This window comes from Epinephelus moara, chromosome 1 (assembly GCF_006386435.1).
Source record: "Epinephelus moara isolate mb chromosome 1, YSFRI_EMoa_1.0, whole genome shotgun sequence".
In the NCBI taxonomy this organism is placed as follows: Eukaryota; Metazoa; Chordata; class Actinopteri; order Perciformes; family Serranidae; genus Epinephelus; species Epinephelus moara.
The window spans coordinates 43759194-43769736 of NC_065506.1; the positions used below are offsets into that span (position 1 = coordinate 43759194).

The 10543-nt window shown below is 38.8% G+C and overlaps 1 protein-coding gene across 2 annotated transcripts in view; it reads right to left on the reverse strand.

Moving 5' to 3' along the window:
- The window catches only part of slc35c1 (solute carrier family 35 member C1), a 9714-nt gene extending 5943 nt beyond the window's left edge, over positions 1-3771 (reverse strand). The window contains exons 1-2 of one of the 2 annotated variants that reach the window (XM_050046376.1): positions 3670-3771; positions 676-1187 (exon numbers count right to left, since the gene is read on the reverse strand). In XM_050046376.1, the coding sequence (XP_049902333.1) occupies positions 676-1156 (481 nt within the window). In that variant the 5' untranslated portion in view covers positions 1157-1187; positions 3670-3771. Of the gene's footprint in view, positions 1-675; positions 1322-3669 lie in introns of those variants that run through there. The other variant, XM_050046369.1, reaches the window with a different exon arrangement.
- Between the last annotated feature and the right edge of the window lie 6772 nt (positions 3772-10543).

The window sequence follows — 10543 nt, forward strand, 5'->3', positions numbered from 1 at the left end:
GTGTCTTGCTAATTGCCTATAATTTCCACCTGTTGTCTATTCCATTTGCACAACAGCATGTGAAATTGATTGTCAATCAGTGTTGCTTCTTAAGTGGACAGTTTGATTTCACAGAAGTGTGATTGACTTGGAGTTACATTGTGTTGTTTAAGTGTTCCCTTTATTTTTTTGAGCAGTGTAGCTTTTTAGGTCAACTATGGTATCGGATCGGTACCAGGTATCGTCTGATACGGTGCATCTCTACTTTAGTCAATGTTTCTATCTGGTTTTAATCACCTGGTCTGTTTGTTTAGGAGAGGACGAGACCTCTGCAAACCTCACCGCTAGATGCAAATAAATCCCCCTAAATCCTACACACTGTTCTTTTAATATACATTTCAAGACAAGAGTAATCGAGACAATGTGTTAAAGGGTTTACAGTGACCTTGAGTTTACCATATATTCAAATAAAGAAAACTAAATAAAATAAAACTAGAAACTCTTTCTGGTGTCCACATACTTTTGGCCTACACTTTGCTTGAAGATATAGGTAAATAATGTCTGACAGGATTTATAAAATGCAGTGAATGTAAAGAATAATTTCAGATACAAATTCTGACAAATCATTTCCTCTTTATCTGATAGAGCAAATACTGCTTTACAACTCATATGAAGGAAGACACAGACTTGACGTACCCAGTATGATCCCACAGCACAGTATGGCTTGGAGTGATGTGGTCTGTTTCAGGATGACATAGGACAGCAGCACATTAAAAACTGTGCTGAGGGAGCGGCCCACCGTGTAGAAAGCCACCCCGACATGTTTCAGGCACAGGTTGTTGAAGGTGATCATGCTGATGAAGACAACGGACAGAGGAAGGACCTCCCGGGACGTCTTCAGGTCGAATTTGACCGAGGGGAAGTCGATGACTCCGGGGCACAGTGAGGCCAGCAGCTGCATGAGCCAGCACAGCCCCACCGTCACCACACACTGGTAGAAGGTGACGAACAGCGGCGCGTCCAGCTCTCGGTTGTCCAGCAGGTAGTTATTAAGGAACACCATAGTTATGGACACGAACCAGTACAGAGCGACCACTGCTGCTATCTTCACAGCCCGCAGTATGAACGTCTCTCCAGGTCCGTCCTGGTCCATCGTGTCCGAGCCGGACAGCGCCATCCTTAAGATACTGGACCGCTTCAGCTGAGTCCTGTTCATGGTGCCAGAGAGAGGAGGACAGCCTGGGTGAGAACTGCAGCATTTACACGGGCTAATATGGAGCTACACACCAGCAGGGCTAACTACACGATACAAACATGACGACTGACTTCCGGTAAAGGCAACAACAATACAACTTCCGGTACGATTTTTCAGAATAAGACCTCATCTCCACAACTACATTATAAAAGTTGTTCAACAGCAAAATCTAACTTATTTTCTTTTTGTCTTCAAATTACTATACAGTGTGGGGTGATACAGTTATCACACCATATAAAAGTAAAATTTATATCTGTGCACAATAGCCCCAATAAGGGGACTATTATCATTTTTTTTAAATTTAATTTTTAATTTTATATACTTTATTAATCCCCCTGAGGAGAAATTAGATTTTTGAATTTTTTTTCAAAATGTTTTGAATTTTTGAAATGTATTTTTTTCCATGACATAAATGTTTGCTATTATTTACTAATATCAAATACCAATTGACAGCCAACTGTTACTCATGACATATTTAAAAAACTGATTCAAGAATTCATTTTAAAATTTATAATAAAGCACCAATAACACATCAATTTAAAAGGGAAATAATGTAAGATGATCTGATGTGTCACACACACTTATAATTCCCATGTGTGAGTGGTGACAAATAGGTTCCCTGTGAATGTTTTTTTTTTTCATTAAATCAAATTAAGTTGCATTTTATAGGTAGAGTTTGCCTCTTTATTATGGCCATTATATATTATTATATACTGATACAGTCAATTGAAAATTCATTCAGGTTCAGGTTCAGGTAGTCTCTATATACAGACTCTACATTCAAAACCCCGGAGATCTTGCCTCCGGAAGAAGAGCAGAAGAGCCCTGGTTTCCGGTTGTAGGCTGTTTGTAGTCCGCGTGATATTGACCAATCACGTTTGAGCTGGCTGCAGTTGTTGCCAGGTTAAACGGTCCGTGTGGTGAACTAACGAGGCGGAACATAATTGGCCTCACTGCAAACTCTGAATCCATCGCAATGGTTCAGCATATTTACTTATATATAAACGGAAGTCGGAAACGGAAATTCGCCTTCTCCAAATCAAACCGGAATGCCAAAAAAATCGGGGGTCTGCCCCCAGAGGCTGTATCGCCGTCTGCTGGAAGTCAGACGCCGAATACAGCCGATGGGTTCCGAGAATGATGTTCAGGTTACTTTATTGATACCCAAGGGCAAACTAGTTTCGCAGTCGAGAGTCAAAACATCCATCACAGTTTGAACAATCAAAACAAAACATAAAACATAGAATACAAGAAAGAAACATTCCCAGGCCACATGACACTACACTATCCCTCCAGCAGGTGCTGGGTCTGCCCTGGGGCCTCCCACCAGTGCTCTACATTCTCTAACACGAGGGTGTTCAAACTTATTTGAATGAAGGCCAGATTAGATCATGTGAAAATGCCTGGGGCCCAGCTGCTTTTCACACTGTATGGGTTGTTAAAAACAAACAAACAATGCATACAAATAAGACTCAACTGTTTTCAGTGGAAAAAGTATTAATCTTTCCACCACTCCTTAAAGTGGCAGCCCTCACTTTTAACTTTACACTTCTATGCTGTGGCCATGTCTGCTACTTATCAGAAAATGTTGGGTAACCATTTTCTTATTTGCCATCTGTTTATGAAAAGACATTAGTTTCTCCTATCTGGTGCACGTCTACAAACTGTATCGTCGTGCCATTGTGAGGTGAATGGAAGAAAATGCTGTGATGTCTCTATTGTGTGGTGAGCCACATAACATATAGTTTTAAAGACAAGCTGTGGGCAGTTTAAAATTGGTCAGAGATCAACGATTGGCCCCCAGGCTGGACTGTGGACATACCTGCTTTAACATTTAGACCCTAAAGAGAGAAAGAAGAAGGCCGTGGTCATAATTCATACCTGGTAGATCCATTTATCTATTTTTTGTGCACTTCTCTGACTTACTGTGTCTTGGTTTCTTCAAAAGACACACATTTAAATAAAGTTTCATCATAATTCTTAACGATTAACATCAGTCATTTCTGTCACTAGACGGGCGTTAACATCAAATACAAGAAGAATATTTCGTATTTAAACAAAGGTTAGATAAAACTTACTTTTATCTTGAAGGTACACACCCAAACCGAAAACCTTCTTCCGTGTTTGAACCAACTTTCTTTTTTTAATTTAAAGTGACAGTGTCCTTGAATACTCTTATTAAAAGATTGAAATACTGTCGTAATATTCCCGTTTATTAAAGAAAAAACACAATTTCTAAGCGCACATTAATCAAACTAGTTCACGTATCTAAATGTTTCAGCGTGCACTGCATCACAAGCTGTAGTTTAACTGCTGCTTTTACCCCTTTTCTAGTAACTAATCTATTTTTCGTTTTTGACAGGCTAGAACCTGCCAAATATTGTTACGTTTTTCTTGATTGGGTTTATGATACACTGTTAAAAATGTTTTCATACCTTAAGGTGTCGGAGGTTAGTCTATATTTGTTAAATCCAGCATGGAAAAACAGCGTCTACCAGGAAGTGCCCTGTCTAAGTACAGATTCTGCAGCCCCTCCCATGAGGCACCAGGACAGGTATGACCCGTGTTTCCTGTTATACACGTTCACCCTGTCAGAAGACAAACAACATGAGTCAAACCATGGAGGAAGATTGTGATTTAATGAATCAATTAACACAATGCAATAGTGTACAATACAATCAAGGGTTTGGCCCGTTTATGTTTTGTTAATAAATCTGTTAAGCTGCACTCTGGATCATTAATTAAAGACAGGAACATGCTCTCCCAGTCTGGCTCTGCTCCTAACTTGTGCAGGAAAATCCATAAACTCATTTATAAAACTCAGACAGCCAAACAACATATAGAGAAATAAATACATAAATAAATAAGTAGATAAAGAGTAATACTATGCCTTACACACTGAGCAGTAGATGTCAACATGAATGATGATTTGTGACAGTTTCCTCATAAAGAAGTTTTGAAACATTAGTTAATACTTAAAGGGAGCGTGGCTATGAAGTAATACATGTTTCCTCCAATACTTTTTTTTTTAATTGAAACCATATTCTCATAGACTGACCTTCAACTTTAGGGTTTTATTTTAAAGAAGGGAAGAAACCCAATAATATTGTCACCAATATTCTTCCAATAAATAGAAAAATAGATAAATAAAAATAAAAAATAACAAAAAAAAATATGATAATGATAACAACAATGACAACAATGATATTACTAATACTAATGCCATTACTACTAATAATAAATTAAAGATAATTTACAATAATGTATGATTCTAAATGAATTAATGAATGAATCATGTGCTTCAAGTGCTTCGCAATTCAGACGCAGATACAAACAGCAAAGAGATAAAACCATACAATTATACAGCACTAATTTAAGGAGAAATTAGAAAAATCAATCAATCAATTAATTAATGAGTCCACCAATTAATAAAATAAATAAATAAAACAGATGCTAGCTGCTACTTATAGGCTTTATTAAAAAGATATGTTTTGAGTCGTTTAAAACCACTGAGCCAGCAAGTTCATATTCGAAGGCAGGGTGTTCCATATTTTTGGGGCGTAGTCGCCAAAAGAAGCATACCCAAAGGATTTTGTAGTGACATCACGAACAGTTAAAAGTGCAGCTGTGGAGGATCACAGGGTTCGTGGAGGGACATGAGGTGGTAGAGAGTGTATAATATAAGAGAGATATATGAGGAGACACAAAAACCAGAAGGACATTAAAATAAATTCTAAAAGATACTGGGAGCCAGTGTAGGTTGCATAAAACGTTATATGGTCTCTCTTTTTAGTTTTTGTTAAAACCCTGACAGCAGCATTCTGATCAGTTTTGGATAGGCCAGTGTGCAGAGCGTCACAGTAATCAAGAAGATAAATATATGTTAAATAATATTAATAATAACATATTTCTCCTGGGGTGTTTTCACTATGAATATAATTTTTCTTTTATTTTTTATATACTATACATAGGCAGCTGCAGACATCACAGCCCACTATATATAACTGCTGTACTAACGCCTACAGGCAGTAGGTGGCAGCAAATACTCAATGTTGATCATATGGCTGGCTGCAGGATTATGAACTCAGACTTTGCTCGTGCAAAGACATACTGTAGTTGCAAAGTGACATTCAGCATCATTAGTTTCCCAGTAGTAAATGAAACCATACATAGGGGGACATTATGTCATTTTTCAACAGTATTTTCAACAAAGAGCACAGAGCACCATCTGAACACACCACCACCATCACCAACACCACAACAAACACTAAGGTTGTTTTTAATAATTTATACACTAATCTTTTCTAATTGAGACTACTGGATTGCCCTTTTCACTTGCCTCAGAAAAGCAGCCCTTTATCACACACAACACGGTAGAAAGGCTGCTAGTTAAATCTAATCCTTAGACCATGATACCAGTCCTTGGATATGCTCAACGACGACTGGCTCTGGAGCTCAGAATATGTTTGCTCTTGCGTTGTTGTTTTGATTTGACAGTGAACACAGTACATGTGGTGAGAGAGGTGCATGGCATAAAAGAGCCAGGGATGTTGAGAGTGATGGTAGTTTAGACCGGCAATCCCAGAGGACACGAACATTTAGAATTTTTCCTTAGTCCCTACACTACAGAACCAACTCCACCTGTCACATCTGTTGACTGCCTTAAAGGGACGGTTCACAGCAAAATCAAAAATACATATTTTTCCTCCAACCTGTAGTGCTACTTATTGATCTAGATTGTTTTAGTGTGAGCTGCAGAGTGTTGGGAATATCGGCTGTAGAGATGTCTGCCTAGATGGTGGTGCTCAAAGCACCAAAAATACATTTGAAAAACTCAGCAGATTGTTTCCGTCCAGGAATCATGATCCATTTACTCAAGATAATCCAAAGACCTTGTTGTGAGCAGTTTCATGTTGTAACTATATTTTTCTCTGCCTAACTAGAGTTGTTCTGATAGCAATAACAGTATTGGAAATGCCTCCGATACTGCCTGAAATGCTGGATCAGGTGGCAAGTATGTTAGTCTAAGCACTGATCTGATATCATGTAATTTATTCATAAAATTGAAAGTAGTTTCACACTCGAATAAAACCAGAGAAATCAGTTCTTCGTCATTTCAAAACAGTAGCCTACACAGCAAGTTGTGTTATGCAGTTACTTGAAACAACTGTGTAAGAGCAGCACAGAAGAATTGATTTCCAGTAATTGGTTTAATGTTAGCTATTAGCAAAGTGTCAAATGTCAGGAATGGTGGCAGTATTTTACAATGGAAAGTACACTCAATGTACACAGTATGCAAGGCTTTAGTTTCAGAGTTAGTGGTATACAGCTGTTTTTTTAAAATTCTTTTTTCAAACGCAATGGCATCAGATCAGTACTCAATATTGACCAATATGCAAGTTCAGATGGTCAAATCAGTATCGTAAGGCAGTGGTGGCCTGAGCACATTTGGTGCCCTAGGCGAGCCTCACCCCACTACCTTTGAATGAGCACAAATTCATAACACACATTTATGAAATGACCTCTAACATAACCTTCATTCACATGAAGAACATCTGTAAAAAAAATAAAATAAGCATAAAGCATTTTTACTATCTATGAGCCATAATAATTCCCTCTCTAATAAAAAACATCAACAAATTTCTCCTTCAACCAGCTGAATTTACTCAAGTTTCTCCTTAAAAGCTACATTTTACAAGATTAAATTAAACACATCATGAGAACATTATAATCTACCATCGCCCAGTACTAGTTTTTACTGAGTAGAGCTTGAACGCTTCACAATGTAAACCAATGCAACCTCTGTGAGCTGTTGGTTGTGGCCGTTGAACTACACTTGCCAACCGTATCACAGCACAGACGGAAATGTGCATCCACTCATGGGCGAGAGGTTTGTGCTCATGACAGTGTGAGATGTAAAAATCGATGGCGCCCTCCTCGACTAAGCTGTAATGTTCACTAGCTCGTCTGTGCTAAGTGAGCGAGCAGTGGATGCACGCTTCCCTCTGTGTTATGATACAGTTGGTGGGTGCAGTTTGGTAGACAGAAAATAGTATGTATATAAAACTGCTCACATCAAGGTCTGTGGATGATATTGAGTAACTACAGCATGGTTTCTGGAAAGAGACATTGCTGTTAAGTTTTTCAAATGTATTTTTCTTGGCACTTTGAGCACCACAAGCTGAGTGCCATCTAGTTCCATTATATTCGGGAGAAGGCAGATAAGTGTGTGGTAGATGTCTCCAACACTCAGCAACTGTAGAAATAATCTATATGAATAAATAGCATTACAGGTAATAGGAAAAATATGAACTTTTGATTTGGGTTAAGTGTCCCTTCAAGCACTTTTATTTTATACATATTTCTTTTCAGTTGTAGTTTTTCATGTGTTTTTTAAAAAAGTGTGTTTAAAAAAATAAATTGAAAAGTTAGTTTTACTTGCTTTCACTTTCCTGTCCAGATATTGTATCAAGCCCTGTCCTCCTGCCGTCATCGTTCAGTTGTAACCTTGCTCTGTTGCTGGAAAATTGCTGTAAGTGAATGTTGTCTGTTGGTGTTCTATTTTCTGCTAGAGCACAAATCACTTTGCTGGTGCAGCAGCGTTGGCCGCTGAGTTGGTAAGCAATGCCCATGGACTCATACATGCTCTCAGCAAGGATGTAAAACTCCATCATCCTCCAAGAACACAGAGGCGGTATTTGTGCAGTCTGACTCAGCCTGTACAACACATCCATCAGGGGGTGTCTGACCCCTTATTGTGCTCCCTTTTGCTCAGGCCTTGGAAGGGAAGAAATGCCCTGCTGGAGCCAAGTTTACTATTCGCAAGGCGGTCTGTCTCCATGACCCTTGTGTGCTGGGATGATTTCCACACTTTATTAGCAAGTACAGAAATGGAGGGAAGATGCAGCTTGGGTGGAAGTACTAATGTGCAGTGTAGATGCTCCAGAGCCTCCAACAATTTAGTGAAATACTCATATCAAATATAGGAAACAAGCAATTGTTCAACTCAAACCAGAAAATAAAGATGAATAGAATAGTTACATTGGATTGACACGACACACGTTTCATATTTCCTATGATATAGCCAACAGACACTCGATGGTTGTGACTAATTGAGACTGGTGTTCGCATCTCAAAGTCATGGTCTTTTAATAGTGACATAGCCCTGTAAGCTGGCATGTCTAGCATGACACATGTGATATGTCATATGCGATGTTTGACACATGACAAGACAAAAGTATTTATTTAATGCCAAACCATGATGTTTCTCCTAAACCTAACCACATAGTTTTGTTGCTTAAATCTAACCGAGTAGCTCTGGAGCGGAACTGTGACTGTTTCATGTCATTAAGGATGTGTTTAAAATGTGACCGTTAAGGCCCAGATACATCAAATTGACTTCAGAGAGCTAGTAGCAACGAAGGCCACGTGTTGTGTTGCCTGATGTTGCTGTGTCTCAGCCAAAAAAAAATGCACATGAATGCACCTCAAAGACTAGAGCCGCCAGTCAACTGACATGTACATTCTGCCCCTGCGTGAGAGGAAACAAACCATCACAAAGTGTTTCTACTTGAGAGCGCAGTGGCTAAAGAAGTGTTTTGGTCTCACTCCCTCTTGATTTTAGTTGTTTGTTTACTTTCCTCACTTTAGTTTCTCTTCTTGTGCGCTAAGCTGAACTGCTAATCAGAGTGATTTCGTTCACCAATGGGCTCCTGTGTCACAGAAGCCGATTCAACATGACACACAGCACTAATGAGGGCAGCAGATGCTCACCAACGGCCCAACTTAAACTAACTGAACATCATTTTGTGGCTGGTCATATACGTTGTTTAATAGTCAGTGGAAATCAACCCATTCTGTTATTTAGTTATGAGAGAGTGTACAGAATACAATTTTAGTGAATGCAGCAAGGCTTTTGTATCAGTAGGACTTCCTGTGAACCTTTGTCCCTCAGTAGTATCCTACAGTATTTCACACATCCTCCAGATGGCACCTATTATTACAGTAAGTGATCTATGCTTGCATTAGTCTTCCAATTACAGAACATTTATTGTGAGAACATAACTGTTCAATCTGTGTCTAATTATGACTAAGAGATATTAAATCAAAGTCACATATTGCCATCACGGAGACAAATGGCTTCTTTATAAAATATCAAACGACTGCATTAGACTGCACTGGATCAGTCAGCTAACTCAACCAACTACTGGATGATGCAGTTACTCAAAAGCAAGTGAAATACCACCACACAGTGCACTGAATAGCATCAAGGGTGTAATTTGCAGACTTTTCTCTCAGCACTTCTATAAATGTGAATGTCTCATTCAACAAACATCTGTGATGGATGATGACCATCTGATAATCCAGATGACAGATATCGCTAAATACCCCTCTACTGCATTACTACTACTGTGCATGTCAAGTCAAGTCAATTCAGTCAGTTTATTAATATGGTCCAATATCACAAAGTTGCATCAAGGGGCTTTACAATCTCTACAACATATGACAACCTCTAAGCTTAGACCCTTGATTTGGATAAGGAAATACCCTTTACGGGGAAAAAAACATCAGTTTACACATAAAAGGGCATTTTACAGTCAGTGTTGTTTGGCACTGGAAATGTTGGCATGATGAGCAGTGCAACAACTGCAGGCCCAAGGCCATGCACAGACAAAGTAGTTTTATATAAAAATCAGCTGTAATGGTAAAAAGGCAAACATAAAGTCTGAGAAAGTTCAACAAAACAACTTAAAGCTGAGGTAAACCCAACAAATCAAATCAAACCCACAGCTTCACGAAAAGCTGCAATCCTTTCTCGGTCTACAGACCAGTGACCTCCTGTGCGTTCTAATACCCATACTACCATACCATATAGTATGCCGGAAAAGATTTAGTATGTCCCAGTATGTCAAATGCAGCATGCCAAAAATACCAGTATGTTCTACTACATCCGGTCCGATTTTGCAGTATGCAAGCCAGCATGCTTTTCTGGCTATTCTGACCCACAATCCTCTGCGCAGTGGACAATACGTCACATTAACTAAGCTGCAAACTGATGACAGCTTGACAGCTTATTGACAGCTGTCAGAAGTCGCAATAACAGATGACAGTGCATTCAAGTAACTGATGACCAGTCGAATAGTAATTATAAGAATATTGATTGTTTAATTGAACTAAATAATCATAAATATTACGACCAACAAAAGGACATAACTATGAAAATAACAATGACAGAACTGTAGATGTCATTTCACCGTCGTAAATATATGTGCTAAAATTTACGATCTGTGCAGTTGTAACTTCAAAGTT